Source organism: Thunnus thynnus, chromosome 13 (assembly GCF_963924715.1).
Source record: "Thunnus thynnus chromosome 13, fThuThy2.1, whole genome shotgun sequence".
Lineage (NCBI taxonomy): Eukaryota > Metazoa > Chordata > Actinopteri > Scombriformes > Scombridae > Thunnus > Thunnus thynnus.
In genome coordinates, this window is record NC_089529.1 from 29735450 (window position 1) to 29753642 (window position 18193).

The window sequence follows — 18193 nt, forward strand, 5'->3', positions numbered from 1 at the left end:
CATATTAAAGGTAAACGAGGAGAGTGTTTCTATCGCTCACATCTTCAGAAAACATCAACTGTTCAGGAAGCGACACAGAGATCACTGCTGATTCTTAAAAAGATTTCAGATGAAGATTTGACACAATGGATAATATAACAAGCTTTTAAAATACAACACATTGTTAAAGATGAAACCAGTGGTTTCCAACCTTTTTGTCTTTTGACGTCTTACAAAAAGCAGTGTGTAGTCGGGGTCACATTTCACATGTCTATGAGTTGTTAACAGCTCCACCAAATAGTGATTTTTCCCTCTAAACTTCTCACATGCTTTCATTTCAATAAATGTTCAAATGATCCAATATTTCAGCAAAAATCAAAGATTAGAGAAAAAGTCCAAAAACTGGAAACAGATTTGTGTATCAGAACTTTGTTTTTTCTTCTTTCCTCTCCCATTAATCATCTCACCACCCCTCAGATTTATCTGCTGACCCTTTGGAGGGGCCCGACCCCTAGGTTGGGAACCACTGGACTAAACTAGCTAACTGTATATAAAGTAGTGTAAACTAGCTCCACCTCCAGCAGCTACAACAGTAACATGCTGCTCTAACACTGATGCTTCACTATTAATAATCTAATGATGTCATATATAATAATATATCAGTCAGAGGGACCAAACCACTACTTTTACTGCAATACTTTAACTACATCAAGCTCATAATACTTATGTACTTTTACTGCAATACTTTAACTACATCAAGCTCATAATACTTATGTACTTTTACTGCAATACTTTAACTACATCAAGCTCATAATACTTATGTACTTTTACTGCAATACTTTGACTACATCAAGCTCATAATACTTATGTACTTTTACTGCAATACTTTAACTACATCAAGTTCATAATATTTGCACTTTTGTACTTTTACTGTAGGAGGATTTTTCATGCAGGACTTTTACTTGTAGTGGAGTATTTTTACGTTGTTATATTATTATTATTATTATTATTATTATTATTATTATTATTATTATTATTATTAACTATCACCTGTTTGAATACTATTGTTTTTAGTAATTGCATTATGGGTCTTGTAGTCTCGTCTGTGATGATAATCTCGCGGGAAGTCCGTGTGAACTGGAAGCAGAAGAAGAAGAAGTGAAGGCGCTGCGGGGAAAATTAAAATGTCTGCTCCAAAAACCATCCCGAAAGATGCTCAGGTAACGTTAAGAAAACAGTTAGAAACAGTTTTTCCTCACTGAGCTGCAGTTTGACCAAATCCCGGTCGTTGTTTTTGTTCAGTAGCGCGGTTAACGTCAACAACGGATGCGACAAACGTTAGTTAGCTTGTGAAGCTAACGTAGCTTTCAGACGTCCATTCACAACAATAGCCACCAGCTAGCATGATAGCCTAGCCGGTAGCCGGTGTTTGGGTGTAAACAGAAGTGTCTTCAGTGCATATTTGGCTCCGAGTTTTTAAATATTCATCTCTGCTATAAACTGATGCGGGATTTATTAACTTTAACGGTACCTGTAGCTTTTATCAGAGACACCGAAACACCGGGACGTGACTGCAGAGGTGTTGCGGTTAAACTGTCATCTGAGTTTAAAACCAACCAGGGAAGTTGTAGTTTACTGGTGTTTTCAGTGTGTTCTGGTGTGTGTTGGTGTGATAAACAAGCTGCTGGTTGTTACTGAATGTGATCACAACCTGTTCACAGTGATGCACTATGTGGCCAATAGTATGCGGACAGATATTAAAGGACGCGTTCACTGTTTGTCGGACAAAACAAGACGATAATCACAGACTCTGGAAACTCGGGATGGACGTTTTGCACAATTTGCCGCACAAATAATCGATTAATTAATATTGAAAATAATAGTTAGTCGCAGCCTTAATGTCTCATAAGGCTCCAATGTTCAGCTGTTCCCTGTGGCTGCAACTAATGAGTGTTTTCATTATCGATTATCAGCATGTTTCCCCTGTTTTCTGATGTTTTATAAACCAATCGATTTATTGAGAAGGTAATCAACAGATTATTTTTATCATCAACTCATCTGAAAACTGTTTTCACTCTGGAGACGCTGGAAACAGGAAATTATTGATAAATTAGACAAATTCTCACTATAAACTGATCCTGATCATGTTGTTTTAGACTCTGCTGTGATAGTTCAGCCTTGAACCTTCGTGTAATCAGAGGGGGAGACTTGCTGCTTCAGTCACACCTGTTCCCACTGGACTGGGAGTCAACCAGTACAACCAGTCTGCTGCAATGGGGCAGAATTCAAACAGACAACCGTCCCAAACAGAAGCTTCAGTACAAGTACTCTGAAGTGTCAAAACACAGAGAAATGTACAACTGCAACAATTAATCAGCAGCGATTTTTATAATCGATTAACTGTTTCGAATCATTTTTAAGAAAAAAAAAGCCCAAATTCTCTGCTTCCAGCTTCTTAAATGTGAATATTTTCTGGTTTCTTTAGTTGTTTTTGGGTCGTGGATGAAACGACTTCTAGATGAATGAAATGAAAACATGAGTCGCAGCTCTGATGTTTAAATGTGTTTGTGTTGCAGGTGATGATCCAGATCCTGAAGGACATGGGCATCACTGAGTACGAACCCCGAGTCATCAACCAGATGTTGGAGTTCACGTACAGTAAGTGAACGTGGCTGTTTGATCAATATTCTCTATTGATCACAGACGGTTTGGTCTCCGGAGGTTTGACGTCGTTGTTTATGTGTTTCGCAAAAACTACAGACGGAACATCTGCTGAGAGAAATGAAAGATTAAAAATCAAATCAAACGATGGATTTGATTTGATCAGAGCTGCAACAATTAATCTGTTGATTGTTTCCCTGATCAATCGTTTCATCTATAAAATATCAGAAACCTTCAGATGTTTTGTTTTGTCTGATCAACATGTTCAGTTTATTGTCGTAAACGACAGAAAAGCTTCAAATTCTCACGTTTTATATTTTCTAACCTGCACATTTTCAGCATTTTTGCTTTTAAAAAATTATTGAATGATTTTTCGATTATCGAAATGGTTGCCAATTAATCTTCAGTTGATTGATTAATTGATTATCAACTAATCGTTGCAGCTCTACGTTTCATGAGTCGTCACTTTTCTTCCAACATGAATCGAGTCACGTTAACTTTCTTTTATCAAATTAGTTTTTTAAATTTAGCATTTAAAACGTATTTAATAATAAAAATCATGTTTATTGATTGAAGTAAGTTGAGCTGCAACAATTTGTCATTTAATCAGCAAATATTCTGATAATCAAGACATTGTTTTAATAATTTTTTTAAAGCAAAAAATGCTGCAAATGTTCTGATATCAGTTTCTCAAATGTGATGATTTGATGTTTTTATTTGTTTACGTGACAGTAGACTCACTAGTTATCATCAGTTTTTACTATTTTAATGTTAATTGACCAAACAATTAGTTAGTTGCAGCTCTGATATCAAATATTCACATCATACTTGTTTCTCTGATGAGTTTTAATAAAGATAATTAATTAATTACTGACTGAATCCTTTCAGTGTTTTTAACCTTTTGAATCCTGTTTTACGTCGTGACGATGAAACAAACTTGATTTTCACACGTTTCACGTCTGTTTTTAATGTTTTATGTTCCTCAGTCTGTTTTCATTATTAATTAATCTGCAGATTCTTTTCTTGATTAATCGATTAATCGTTTTGTCTATAAAATGTCAGTTTTTTTTTTATTCTTAGAGCTCAAAGTGACGTCGTCGATCAACAGTTCAAAGATCCTGAATTTACTTTCATGTTTGACACAGAAAAGAACATTTGAAGCATTTTTTAGATGCTTTTATATTGTAGTAATAGTTTCTGATTCACTTCCTGTCGATCAGCTGATCAAAGCTTTAACGTTCTCATCACAGGATACGTGACGACCATCATCGAAGACGCCAAGATTTACGCCACACACGCCAAGAAGTCCAGCGTGGACGCCGACGACATCAAACTGGCCATCCAGTGTCGTATGGACCAGTCCTTCACCTCGCCGCCGCCGAGAGACGTAAGAAGCCTCCTCGTCCTCGTCTCGCCGTCCGCCATGATTGTTTTTCTGAGAGCCGGTTGCTTTAATCTTTGATCTCTGCTGTGTTCAGTTCCTGTTGGAGGTGGCGAGGCAGAAGAACATGACGCCTCTGCCGCTGATCAAACCGTACACGGGACCTCGACTCCCTCCGGACCGCTACTGTCTGACGGCGCCAAACTACAGACTCAAATCTGTTCAGAAGAAGGTGAGAAGTCGTCGCTTCTCCTCCGAGTCTTTTCTTTCTCTCTTTTTTTGTTTTATCCTCTGAAACTGATGTTTTTTCTTCCCTCCAGGTGTCGTCGTCTGCCGGCAGGATAACGGTGCCTCGTCTCAGCGTCGGCGCCGTCTCCAGCAGACCGAGCACGCCGACCCTCGGTGAGCCTCTCGCCACGTTAACCTGTAGCGTAGCTGTGAGGCTGTAGAGGGCGCTACACGCTACAAACTACTCGTAGCCACCATGACGTCATTGACTGGTTTGTGGACTCTCGGCCGGTAGAGTCGCCTCCTGCTGGTCGTTAGAGAGAACGAAGGTTAACGTCAGTCTTCAGATCAGCAGCTTCCTGCTCGTTTAAAACACATTTTCTTGTATAAACGACTTTAATCCACATCAGCGTCTCCAGATAGTTTTTATTCTCTACTGAAACTGAAACAATCTGGTAAAATCAGACCACGTTTAAAACCTCGTTAAGTTTTTTTTAATCAAAGAAAACATCCATTCATTCTTCTTCTTCTTCTTCTTTAAACAGAGTCTGTGCTTCACTGCTGCTGGGAGTTAAATAATAATGAAATGAAACAGAAGTTTTAAAGTAAATGTGAGGAACAACAACAGTAAAACTGTTTATAAAAGTCATTATATGTTAAAGTGAAACTGGATTTTATTAGAGCTGCAACTAACATTTATTGTCATTATCGATTAATCTGTTGATTATTTTCTCGATTAATTGTTTTGTCCATAAAATGTCATAAAATAGTGAAAATCACCAGTTTTTATTTATTTCTTAGTTCAGTTTTTTCTGATCAACAGTCCAGAAAGCTTCAAATCTTCACTGTTGAGAAGCTGCGAGCAGAACTTCAGCTAATCGATCATCAATAATTGTTGTAAATATTAATAATGACGACATGAAGCTTTGATGCTGTTTAATGTTTATAAAAGTAATTTTCATCTCGTTGCTCATAAAACCTTTTAGTGACTGAATGTTTTTCTGAACCAGTAACAGATGTGTCTGTTGTTCAGTCCCAGTTAAACCAGTATGTGTGAGTACTGGATCTGTGTGTGTTTTTCTCTGCAGGAACTCCGTCTGTTCAGTCCGTCACCACTAAAGTCGGAGCTCCGGTGTCTCTGACGGGTCAAAGGTTCACCGTTCAGATCCCACAGCCCTCTCAGACGGCCACCACCAAAACCAGTAAGAACCACTGATTTACATCTGATACCAGTTTAATATCAGACTTCAACCACTGACACGGTTCTGTTTATCAGGAAAACGACGAGATTTAAAATCTTTATTTAAAAAATGTAGTTAATTACAAACTAAATGAAACAAACGTTGCTGCAACGATTAACGATTGATCATCAATTATTTAATAATTGATGAATCGTTTTGAGTCTTTTTGTTTAAGAAAAAAATAGTAAAATTCTCTGATTCAATTTCTTAAATTGAAATATTTTCAGTTTCTTTCGTCTCTTTGACGATAAACTGAAAATATTTGTGGACAAAACAAAACATTTGAAGACGTCGTCTTTAGGAATCACTGATCAATATGTTTGATTTCATAAGAAAATAATCAACAGATTAATTAATAATGAAGTTAAACAGCAGGAAACAGTTAATGTAGTTTAAGGATGTATAATTTATTTTAAACTATTTACAGTTTTTACAGGAAGGATCAATAAAACAAAACCAATAAATCAATAATAATCAATCAAAGTGAAAGTTCAGCTGCTCAAACTGAACAAACGTCTGAATATTAAAGATTTGAATCCTTGAAACAAACAAAGTTTATAAACAAGTGAAGATGTTTCAGCTGATTAATGTTATATTTAATGTTCTCGTCACATTATCAATATTATTATTATTATTATTAATCCAATAATATAATCAATATTGTAGAAAGACGTTTGTTTATCACTGACGTCTGAAACTGGAACGATTTTAATAATCAATTCATCATTTTACAACATTTAAAGAACAACAAAGATTAAATGATGTTTACGTTATTAAATCATCAGTAATAAACAGGTGAACATTAAACAACACCCGTAACCATGGTAACAGCACATTAAAGATGGCGACAGCTGCAACTAACGATTATTTTCATCATTAATCGTCTCTAAAACATCAGAAAACTCTGAAATATTCAACTTATTATTATGTAAAATAATTATTTATTCTCCTGGAATCATCAAATGTTTGCTTGAATTTATTAATTGATTATTTAATTAGTTGCAGATTAATTAACTTTTAATAATTAAATGAGCAACATTTGATTAAAACTAAAACAGATTAATGTGAAAATATAAAATCTACTGATTTACAGAACAAACTGTAAATAAATATCAACAGTCAACAAAGTGATTATTTTCTCAGTTAACTGATCGTTGAATCGATGAAATGTGACGTCTTCAGTTCTCTGTCAGATATTTGAGAAGGTGGATTATTTCCTGTGGACTGAAAGTTTAACCGCCGCGTTTCTTCTTCTTCTCGTCCCGACAGCGACGCCGTCCACGCCGGCCGTCTCCAACGTCCTCATCAACCCGTCTCTGATCGGCTCCAAGAACATCCTCATCACCACCAACATGGTGTCGCAGAACTCCGGCGGCGAGTCGCTGAAGAGGAAACACGAAGACGAAGACGACTACGACGCTTTATGACGACGAGACGGAAGACGACTTTTTAATAATCTATAAAAAAAAAACCCCAAACATCGACCTTCGCTACAGCTCGCCAGAAACTGAACTCCTGTTAGTTTGTTTTATTTTTTAGTTTTCTAGGACTTTGAATCTAACGTCACTTCCAGTCACACCAGTAAAACCAGTCTGCTGGGTGTCGACCAGTAAAACCAGTCTGCTGGGACGCTCAACAACCAGAGGAAGCTGCGCTCATGTTTCACTGATTTACAATAAACGGCATTAAAATAATAAAAAAAACAAAACGTGCTGCGACTCTTCATATAAAAGATGCTTTAAAGGAACATTTCACCCAAAATCTACATTTGAAACATTAATACTGATAAAGTTCATCATTTAACCTTCTGATGTAAAACTAAACTATAAAGTCTCTCAGTCAGTTCTTCATTAACTGGTGAAACAGAAAGTCAACAAACCTGCAGAGAGGTTTACTGGTTTACTGGTTTACTGGGTTCAAACTGGGTTTAATTTGGTTGAAAACAGCTGCAGTGGAGGGAAAACGCTTCCAGAGAGAGAACGAAGAGAAGAGAGGAAGAATTTCAGGATGTTACAGAGCAGAAAGAAGATTCAAACTACTGAGATCAAACTTACAACTAGATGAATTATTGTTCTGCATGTTATTAAAGTGTGATCTGTATCTGGAGGGAAAAACATGTTAAAAGGACGAGTTCCCAGTGTTCCCAGTGTGTTAAACCAGCAGTCAGGTGTCTGTAATCATTCCTCCTGTTCATACTGGATATTAAAAGATCCTTCAAATGTGCTTTCAATGCATTTAAAAGTCTGTGTGAGTCTTCAGCAGTCTGAGTTAGTCACATCAAGTGGATATCTGACACATTTACAGTCTTTTTAGCATCAAATTCCTTCTTTGTGTTTCCTCGGACAGTGTTTCCCTGTTGAGCTGCAGGTGGAAGTATAGTAACAAAAAGAGGAACTTTGGCACTAAAAAGACTGTAACGTTGAAAGATATCTACTTGATTTGACTCATTTGGACGCTGAGGCTTCAGACTGTGGATTTTGTCCTCCATCACTTCCATTGTAAGGTCATTATGAAGGGATCTTCTAATGGTCAGTATGAACAGGAGGAATGATTACAGCAAGAAACACAGCTTTAATGTTCATTTGATGACTGACTGTTGGTTTAAGACTCACTGGAAAAACTGTGAACTCGTCCTTTAATATCAGGTGTAAATGAGGCCTGAACTTTAAAAAACGAGACTGAAACAGGCTGTAAAAGATCTTTTATTACAGATATGAACATTACACACGATCGTCTTCTTAATCTGTTTAACGGTTGTTGACTTTGATAGAAACAGGTTTCTGCTGCTTCACCAGTTTAAATTTAAGACCTTAAAAGACATTTTTAATACCACATAGAAAACATTTTAATATGTTTCAAAGTATGAAAGATAAAAGTGAAAACCATTAGTGATGATAGAAGTGAAGTGTGAAATAAATGTGTCAGTTTATTGAAGTGTTTTTCACATTTTTGTCATCACTTCCTGGCAGTTTATAACAATCATTCCTGATATTATAACTAATAATGACCTGGATGTGGATAAACAGCAGAAGAAGAACTGATGAACAGATGATTGATCATCAATTAATTAATTAATTTAAGGTCAGAGGTCTGGAATAATAGAATTAAGGATTTTCCTGCCACGTTTTTAATGATGGCAGGTTAGAAAAAACATTTAAGACCTTTGTGAATGAAATTTAAGACTTTTACCTGCTGAGGAAACTTAAATCAATAAAAGACCTGCAGACATCCTGATCAATAACGAAGACAGTGTGGAAATCAGGAAGGAGACTGATTGATCCATCAATAAGTCTGTTAGTAAGTGACGTTTGTTCACCGTTACAGACGTCCAGGTTACATTTAACTTGTTTCAGAAGCTTTTCACTGTGTGAACATTTACAGACTAGACGTGAGCACAAACACGACACAACAGCCGGATCTGTTAGTTCATTTTACCTTTAATAATAAAAAGAAAACTAAAATAAAAATCTCAAAATAAAAAATACATGGCAAAACAATAGACTCTTAAATGATTATGAGAATAATCATGGTCGCAATGATGATACAGTAGAAGTAATAATAATAATAATAATAATAATAATAATAGTCACCATAATAATAATAATAATAATAATCAGAAGCATAATAATCATAATTCTTTTCTGGTGTTCGTCCCACCAGCAGAAATCACTTCCTGTCTTATAGACATTATGGTTAAGCATCGCACAGGCCGGGGCGTGGCACTTGTCAAAATATTTTCACACTTAGCAAAGTTACCCCACATATGCACGACAAAATAAGGACAGAATCACAGCTCGTACGATTCACAGCACTGCTTGGAAAAAAAAAAAAAAAAATTACAAATAAAAACTAAAAAAATTAAAATAAAAAAAAATTAAAAACATGCTCCGTTTCTGTTTCTTCTTCTTCCCTTCTGGGCGACGGTCGCAGCTTCAGTGACTGACTGAGCGAAGGACAGAGGAGGGAGAGTTTTGGCAGTTTTTTTAAGATTTAAAAAAAAACAACAAAAAAAAAAAATAGTTTGTTGGTTTTTGTGTGAAGCGAGCTGACGACCCGCGGAGCCTCGAAAGCTTGTCAAAAAAAAACAACTAAATTTCTAAATTTGGCCAAGCGTCAAAAAGATCAACATTCTTCTTCTTCTTCTCCTGAAATAAGCGAAACATAAAAATGCAGTTCTGTGGGTTTTTTTTGTCCAATGAAAGTGCAGTGCTTCTGTGTCATCTGAAATGTTGATCTGTGCAGTTTGTTTTTTTTTTTTAAGGGGGGGGGATAAACACGAAAAACTCGTTAAGAAACAAGATTTGACGGCGAATGTCGGAATGGCCCCTAACTACTCTTACCCATGATGCATCTGTGTTTAAGAATGAACATACAGAGAAAAAGATCTAGTAGAGGAATAATAATAATAATAATAATGATAATAATAATAATAATACCCGAGCTGCTGAAGTCCTTCACATCATGTCTGAGGTCACATGAGGAAAATAAGTTTAAATAAAAATGGATGATGGTCGGGAGAGGAGGAAGCAGGAGGTTCATGTGCTGAGAATCACTGGTGCTGTTTGGTTTGTTTTATCACATCTCTGGTGTTTCATTGGCACAGATCTCATGTTTAATTTGCTGATTTGTACCTTAAGTTTGTAAAAAAACAAAAAAAAATACACAAAAAATTGACCTTAATGGAAAAGGTTGGTGTTCTCTGAGGATCAGAATTACGACTTAAATCTTGAGGTTGAAGTGTTTTGAGAAAAAGTTGTACAAATGTAAAAAAAAAACTGTAAAATTGAGACTTTATTCAACAGCGTTACAAGAATATGTTGATACTTTACAAGAAAAAGTTCAAGATTGAGAATAAAGTTGTAATTTTAAGAGAAAAGTTGCAGGAATGAAGTCGTAATAATCATAACGAGGTGTTATGACAGATTTAACTGTTGGATAAAAATGTCAGAATTTAATAATTATAATGTTTTGATAAAGAAGTTAAAATGCTGCAGGAATAAAGTCATAATTTTACAACATATCTGAGATTTAAAGAATTACGTCGAAATATTTTTGAGTGTTATTTGATGATAAAGTAATAATAATTATGAGGAAAAAAAGAAATTTACAAGTAAACGAGTCAATAATACAGTAATTCTATGAAAAAAAGCAGCGATATTACAGGATAAAGTTGTAATTTCACAAAAACGTTTATAAGAATTACAGAAAGTCTTAAAGACTAAAGAGAAATTCATGAAAGTTGCTTGTTAATGAAGCTTTCAACCACATCTCCTGGTCTTCTTTTGATGGTTTTTTATTTACTAGAATTAAATCTTGTACTTGTTAAAAATACATTTTATTTCCTGCTTTTGAAGTTTTAAACTTGTGAGACAGAAAAACTGAATCCGTTTATCTCAAATAGAAGAATTTAATTACAGACTGAATTATTGGCACCTGCTGACATTTACAGTAGTTTTCTGTAATTTACTGCTTCGTAACAAAAACATCACTAACTTCCTCTCAGGCTTTTATTGAAATGCTGCAAATTCTGTATATTTAGTATGAATTTATCACAAAAACTGGCAACTTAAAGTTATTGGCAACAGTGAGATCCAGAAGGCACGATGCAGTTTACACAAGTGATTAAAGTAAAGACGCAGTGTTGTCGTGTTATCGTACGTATTTACTGAAAGTGCATTTGGGTAAATTTGTGGCAAGTGGGGATTAATATTTTAAACAGAAAGATGATGATGATGATAAACCAAAAAACACCAGTATTTCCCTTTAACAAGCTGCTGATGGCAGTTTAAACCAGGCAGCTAACTGCTCTGTTTGTTGTGAGTTTAGCATCAAGCACTTCAGAACATAACTGACGGAAAAGAAATCCACTTCAGACCAGTTTAAACCCAGTAAAGGTCAAATAAATCCGTCTGCTGAACAAGCTTCAATTTATCCAAAAGAGTCGAGTGACTCGAAGTCCAACTCTGGTCTAAAGTTTAATCAGAGTTAAAAAAAAAAAAAACAAACAAAAAAAAAAACGATTCCAGCGTGATCAGAGTTCAGGCTCCTTTAGTAGGTTTGCTGTTTTTAAATATTTTCCACATTAATATTTTCACCTGAAGTGTTATTTTAATATAAAACAATCACAATAGGACTTAGTGGCATCTAGCGGTGAGGTTGCTAGTGTTTGGTTTGTCCGTTCTGGGCTACCGTAGCAACATGGCGGCCTCCGTAGATATAAAGGCTCATTCTAAGGTAACGAAAACACGACGATTCTTATTTTCAGATGATTATAAACTAATTAAAACAAACTTATGAACGTTCTGCTGGACGCCACTAAATTCTACAAACTGCACCTTTAAGTGTAGCTGGTGGAAAACGTTTGGTCTGAAGATTCCTGCACATTGTCTTTATTTTATTAACGTCTTTACTAAAGTGAATATAAGTGATCGACGTTTTCAAACCTGCTGCACGTAGAAAAAGTGAGATTTGAAGGAAAAGTCTGGTGATGTTCTGTAATTTTATTATTATCAATAAATCCCCCCAAAAAACACCAAAACCAACGATGAACTGATCTTTCTAACAAGACTTTCTTCTGTAATCTCAGGATTACAACATGAACACTGCGCTGAGTTTCACTTTGCCTTTAAGATTTAATATTTTAATATAACGTTACGGCTCTGGCTTCCTGTCGGGTCATGTGCTCAGATCCTGGTAGTAAAATTTAACAACTTTTTACTCATAGAATTATGATTTTTATATTTAAGTATAACAACTTTTTCCTCGTACAATTATGACTCAGTGGTAAAGTTACAAGAATAACAAAATCATATTACGCAATTACTTCTTCAAAGTCAGTCAGATATTTCTCATCTTTAACGGTGATTAAAACCACAGTAATAAGCTGTAAATTACGCTGTAAATTACACTGTAATTACGCTGTAAATTACACTGTAAATTACGCTGTAAATTACACTGTAATTACGCAGTAAATTATTGAGCCTTTTTATATAAAATAAAACTAAATATTTGTGAGATGTTTATAAAGATTCACATCAGCAGGAACCAGAGCAGCAGAGAGTAACTAAGAGACAGACGGACGTCGTTGGTTTTGGTGTTTTTATGTAATTTGTTTATAATAAGAAAAATATAAAATAACACCAAACTTATACTTGTTAATCCACTTTATAGAAAGAATTATTTTAACCGTCATTTATATAAAACCTCGTCCTGAAATGACAAACACAATCAAACCGCGTAGTTGCACCTTGTGCTTTCCTTCAAGTCTGGATCAAAAATGAAACTATTTATTAATGAACCATTTAATAAAGATTTACTTCTTCAGTAGGAACCAATGAGCCACAGACAGAGCAGGGGAAAGTATTGAGAGACGGACTGACGCATTTGTTTTTGGTTTGAACTTTTCCTTTAAATGTGACGACAGAAAAAAAACAAACTTCTTTAGATGGGAAGTGTTAAAAATAACAACCCGACTCCGTCAACGCTGGAATGGTTCTTATTTAAAAAAATAAAAGAACAGGAGGAGTGAAGGGAGGGAGGGTAAAAAAACAAAACAAACAGTGCAGCGGACAAAATGTGATGACGTGACAAAAACATTTCACAAAATGTGACGACGGGGGGGCGAAGCGGAGAGTGGATGCTGGTGAAATTGAACTTCAGTTGCCTGCGTAAGACTGAGTGAGTGTGTGTGAGTGTGTTTCCTCCTCTTGCAGCCATGATGTAAAAAAAAAGCATCTACAGTTATGTACTCGAAGAAAAAAAAAAAAAACGGCGATCACCACTGAACACAGATCTCTCTCTCGACTGCTCGTAGAAGATTATTTTTTTTTCTATGTTTCAAATATATATTCTGTTTGTACAAGACGGTGATCGTCGCCGCAGGAAACGGGCGACATTCAAAAAAGATTTCAAAGTAAAAGAGGACGAACGCTGCGGCTGCTGCTGCTGCGCCTCTTCAGCTTCCTACACGTGTTTATTTTCTTCTATTTTAGCTGATCAATCAATTCCTTCACATGTTAAGCCCCGCCCACGCCTTGAACGTGTCGACTACAAAAGAAACAAAAACAGCAGATTCAGATCCAGACCGCCATCATCTGTCCTGCAGCTGGTTAACATTTATCAGCGAAAAAAAAAAAAAAGAGAAACAAGAGAAGACAGATGGAGAACAAGGCGGCGAAAAATGACGGCGGCGGCGGCGGCGGCGTGACGAATGGCTGAAGCAAGAGAGGAAGAACACCACCGAGCCCCTGCGAGGCCTCCGTCCAAACATGCCCTCATCCATCCCCTCCACCGGGGAATGTAACGTGAAGAGTGTGTGTGTGTGTGTGTGTGTGTGTGTGTGTGTGTGTGTGTGTGTGTGTGTGTGTGTGTTGGTGGTTTCAAAGCGAGCATATGAAGGGTTGGCGAGCTCCTAGCAGTCCTCGTCCTTGTCGTCCACGACGCCTTTGAGCCGCAGGCGGGCGAAGTCCTCGAAGACGAAGTCGTCGTCCTGGGAGATGCTGCTGAGAGGACGAGGAGACGGTTTATTTACCTTTTATTTATTTATTTATTTATAACAGTTTCAAACCCTAGAAAACATCGGACGGATTCAGGTTTCATGCTTGAGGACATGTGGAGCTTGTTGCTGTCGGGACCAGATGTGAGCAGCTGTTTTTCAGTGAATGTGTGTGAACGTCGTGAAGAAGAACATCTTCATCATTTTTTTTTTTTTTATCTTAATAAACTCGACTGCAGGCTGGATACTCACTTTGTGTCGAATTCTATCAAATTGGTGTCGATGGGGGGGTCCATCTCTGGCACAGCTGTAACACACACACACACGTGTATTAGCATGACACCACTGTTTCCATGGAAACTGCCTCTTGTCTCCATGGATATTGAGTGCATGTTAAAGAAGGCGACGAGGATGACAAAAGGGCAGAGTTACATAAAGGCTGTTAGAGCAGCGTGTGACATCTGACGCGTTTGTGTGAATAAATCCTCGGCTGACGACGGACGGACATCGTTAACCTTCAGGTGTGTGAACTCACCTGACTGTGGGCGGGACACCGGCGGCTCCACGGGTTTAGGATGCATTAAGATGAAGGGCAGCTCCACCGACACGTCTCTGGAAAAACAACAAACAAACACACACAACGTCACTTAAGCAGGAAATCACCTCTCAGACAACTTCCTGTTCTCCTGTTTAACTCCGGAGACATAAACAACAACACTGAAACATCATCACCTTTTACCAATGATATGTTCAACATGTTAGCAAACAGTTGATTATTTCCACATCCAGCAGTTACTAAGCAACGTGATCCTCCCATTGATAATGTCAGTAATCACATGTGGGGTTCCTCAGGGTTCTGTTCTCGGTCCTTCATAGTTTTAATCTGGTTAAAGCTGCCTGAACTTGTTTTCAGCAGAATAGTCTATAAAAACTACTTCTGTCATATTATCAGCTTATAAAGTAGTTGTGGCTAACATGTTAGCAAACAGTTGCTTATTTCCACATCAAACAGCTACGGAGCAACATTATCGTCACATTGATAATGTCAATAATTACTTGTGGTGTTCCTCAGGGTTCTGTTCTTGATCCTTTATAGTTTTAATCTGGTTCAAGCGACTTGACATGATGTTTTTTGTCCACTTGTTTTCAGCAGAATAGTCTGTAAAAACTACTTCTGTCATATTATCAGTTGTGGCTAACATGTTAGCAAACAGTTGCTTATTTCCACATCCAGCAGTTACGGAGCAACATTATCATTCATGTGGAGTCGTGTTTCTGTCCAGTATTCACTCTCTTTTAGCTCTGTTTTTACTCTCTACCAACTCCTGAGGGAAATATCTGGCTCTTTAGCTGCTAAATGCTCCACTATGTTCACCAGCTGGTCTACAGCTAACTGTGTCTGTTTGCAGGTAGTGTAAAGTTGCAGCTGATAAGATAAAATGAGCTGAAAGATGCTGAAACACTAAAGAAAGGTGAGTTTGTCACTATAAGTGCTCTGTCTCGTATTTATCCTTTGCTAAAATGAAGAGTTTGCTCAACGTTTTTTTAATTTTAGAGGCAGAAACACACAGGAAGTGCTGATTGTTTTTCAGCAGTAAAGACTCATCAGACACGTCGTTTGTGCCGTGATGAATATTGTTCAGCTTTCCTGCAGTCAGTCCATCAACACGGAGGTTTAGATACTATTAATTAGTCTGACAGCTTTCTGTTGTCATGTGTTAACAAATAAAGTAGATATTTAGTTCATGTCGTGGACAGACAGTTTATTAGGTACACTTAGCTGAAGCTAATGTAGTCGTGCAATAATACCACAGTCTTACAGGAAATATGATGTTCTGCTTTTGCTGAAATTGTTCTCATTTTACTTCATGATCATCTCCGAGGCTGCAGTTTTCCTTTATACTGACACGTTTTCATCCATTTATATCAGTGAGTGTAAAAACAACACTGCTTCAATCCAACAGCAGCTTCAAAATCACTGTGAAGTTAAATCAACAAGTTTAATAAAAAACTAATTATAAGCTTGATGAACGGAGGATTTACTGCAGGGCTTCTGCATTAGTTTTAGATACGTGTACCAAATAAACTATATTGTTGGTTGTGACTCTTCACACCGTGTGCATTTAAACCTTCAGTGACGTCTTGTTTTGTTTGTGCAGCGTGTTAAACTGCTGATCTCAGACCGACGTCACACTGAACACAAACAGCCTGGTTGTGTCGATGTTTTAAACTACAAACAACAAAACTTCTCAAGTTCATCACGAGAGTGAAGCAGGTGTGATATGACGATGTGTATCTAATATGTTTATTTCGTTATATCGTAAATCACTCTTACGGCAATATTTTTCATCATTTGAAGTCCATCTTTTGATGAATCATATTAATAAATTACTCTTCTTGGTTATTTTATTCACAAAGTTTATTACTGCTCTTACAGTAACTGAGTGCTGAGCGTTTAACCTGCGGTGAAACACGGAGCGCAGGAGAGCAGCGCAACCACGAACGACAGCAAAACGCAGTAGAGACTTGAGTTTATTTATGTTATTTACCTCGTTTATGTGAACTCGTTTCATTTCAGCTCAGCGTGAGAGTCTCTGCTGCGTTACGCTGTTATTTACGGTCGCGCTGCTCTGTGCGGTTCGGCGAGGGGGCGGGGCTGAGTGTGTTTGCTGCGCACAGCGGAGCAGAAGAGAGGCAGTGACAACTACACTTGTTACGTTTCTGTTAGACAACAAATATTATATTGTTGGTTATTCAATATTTATATTTTTTCGTGGCATTTGACGAACAGCATTTCCCATCAGCCCACAGATGTTTCTATGCATGTAATGTTTATATGTGTGTGTATATAAACACATATATACTGTACAAATATATTATTTTATTGTATTGTTGAATACTTCCACATATACTGGAGTAGAAAATAATTTTAAAACTTATAATCACAACAACTTGAATGCTGTAAAAGTGTTTAGACAGCAGAGTTTACAAGTAAAAAGTAGGAAAAGTGACTTTAGAAGAAAGTGTTTTATGTGAATTTTATGGATATGAATGAAACTCTTAATGGGAGCTGTCGTGTTTTTAAACGCTCACAATCGTTTAACTGTTAAAGTCAGAAAGTCGTCTGCTTCTAATCTGCATTAGTGATAAAACATGGAGAGTAAACTCCATTTTTTCATGAAGCAATGAGAGTTAGAGCTACAGACGCTAAACAGGAAGTGACGCAGGACTTGGTCTCTATAGTATCAGCTGGTGTTTTGGTCATGTGACACGTAACAGATCATTTTCTCATTAAAACCAGGCTGTTTGATGTGTCACGCGTGCTGTCGGCTTCAGATCAGACTGAATGAACACTTGAGGCTGTCAGTCACATTTACCTCTCCAACATGCCTCGCAGCAGCCTGCAGGAGGGGGAGAGGAAGAGGGAGGAGGAGGAGGAGGAGGGGGAGGAGGGAGGAGGGAGAGGCACACAGAAAACCAAAAACACAAGAGGGGAGATGAAACGAAAAAGCAGGAGAGGGCGACACGTTCGACAACACGTTCACAACCTACAGTGGAGGCAAACACAGTGAGGAGCAGCGGCAGCAACAAGCAGACCGTTTCCATGGTAACCGACACTGACAACAAGGAAGTTAAGAGGCAGGAAGCTGCGGCTGAGCTGCACCGACACGAAGCCGCTGATGGTCAACCAGGATTTTAATCTTGTGTTTGTTTTGGAGGATCAGTGCTGATGTGTCGGTTCTTTCACTCCCTCGTGACTGTAAAGAGATTTCATTCTTAAAATTAAACTGATTAAATTCAACTTAAAACCAGATGTGATGTAAACCCTGAAAGCCAAATACATCCAGACATGTTTTGAGACATAAAAACTCTATAAATATGTTTTTTGGGAGTTCCTGTACGTGAGTCAACCTCTGTCGTTGCCTGGGAAACCACTGGTCGCGTGGCTCCGTTAAGGAGTATGTTTGCGTAGCGAGCGGGAAAGAGCGAGGAGCAGAGAAGTGACAGTGGATGCGAGCGGAGCAGAGGAAAAGGTTAGTAGTAAGTTGTCAGTACAGACTACAGTGTGTCAGTTAATAAATGCTAAAAAGTCACATCTGTTGTTTCCCCTAATGCTGGAAAAGTAAAGGAGGTTAGCTCCAAAGTTAGCAACAATGTGTCAGCATAACCTGAAGATGCTAAACAGAGAAATGTGTAGCTGCCGAGTTT

At 37.3% G+C, this 18193-nt stretch overlaps 2 protein-coding genes across 5 annotated transcripts in view; one reads left to right on the forward strand and one right to left on the reverse strand.

The window, feature by feature from the left end:
- Positions 1-1081: 1081 nt before the first annotated feature.
- taf9 (TAF9 RNA polymerase II, TATA box binding protein (TBP)-associated factor) lies at positions 1082-7199 on the forward strand. Its single transcript, XM_067608953.1, has 7 exons — positions 1082-1199; positions 2556-2637; positions 3891-4027; positions 4119-4253; positions 4342-4423; positions 5338-5451; positions 6760-7199. Exons 1-7 carry the CDS (start codon positions 1164-1166, stop codon positions 6915-6917), a joined length of 744 nt encoding a protein of 247 aa, XP_067465054.1. The 5' UTR covers positions 1082-1163; the 3' UTR covers positions 6918-7199.
- Positions 7200-9309: 2110 nt separating this feature from the next.
- Positions 9310-18193, reverse strand: part of LOC137196127 (arrestin red cell) — a 32198-nt gene continuing 23314 nt past the window's right edge. The window contains exons 14-17 of one of the 4 annotated variants that reach the window (XM_067608945.1): positions 17362-17385; positions 14520-14596; positions 14237-14291; positions 9310-13988 (exon numbers count right to left, since the gene is read on the reverse strand). In XM_067608945.1, the coding sequence (XP_067465046.1) occupies positions 13901-13988; positions 14237-14291; positions 14520-14596; positions 17362-17385 (244 nt within the window). In that variant the 3' untranslated portion in view covers positions 9310-13900. Of the gene's footprint in view, positions 13992-14236; positions 14292-14519; positions 14597-17361; positions 17386-18193 lie in introns of all 4 variants that reach the window. The other 3 variants (XM_067608944.1, XM_067608947.1, XM_067608946.1) reach the window with 3 other exon arrangements.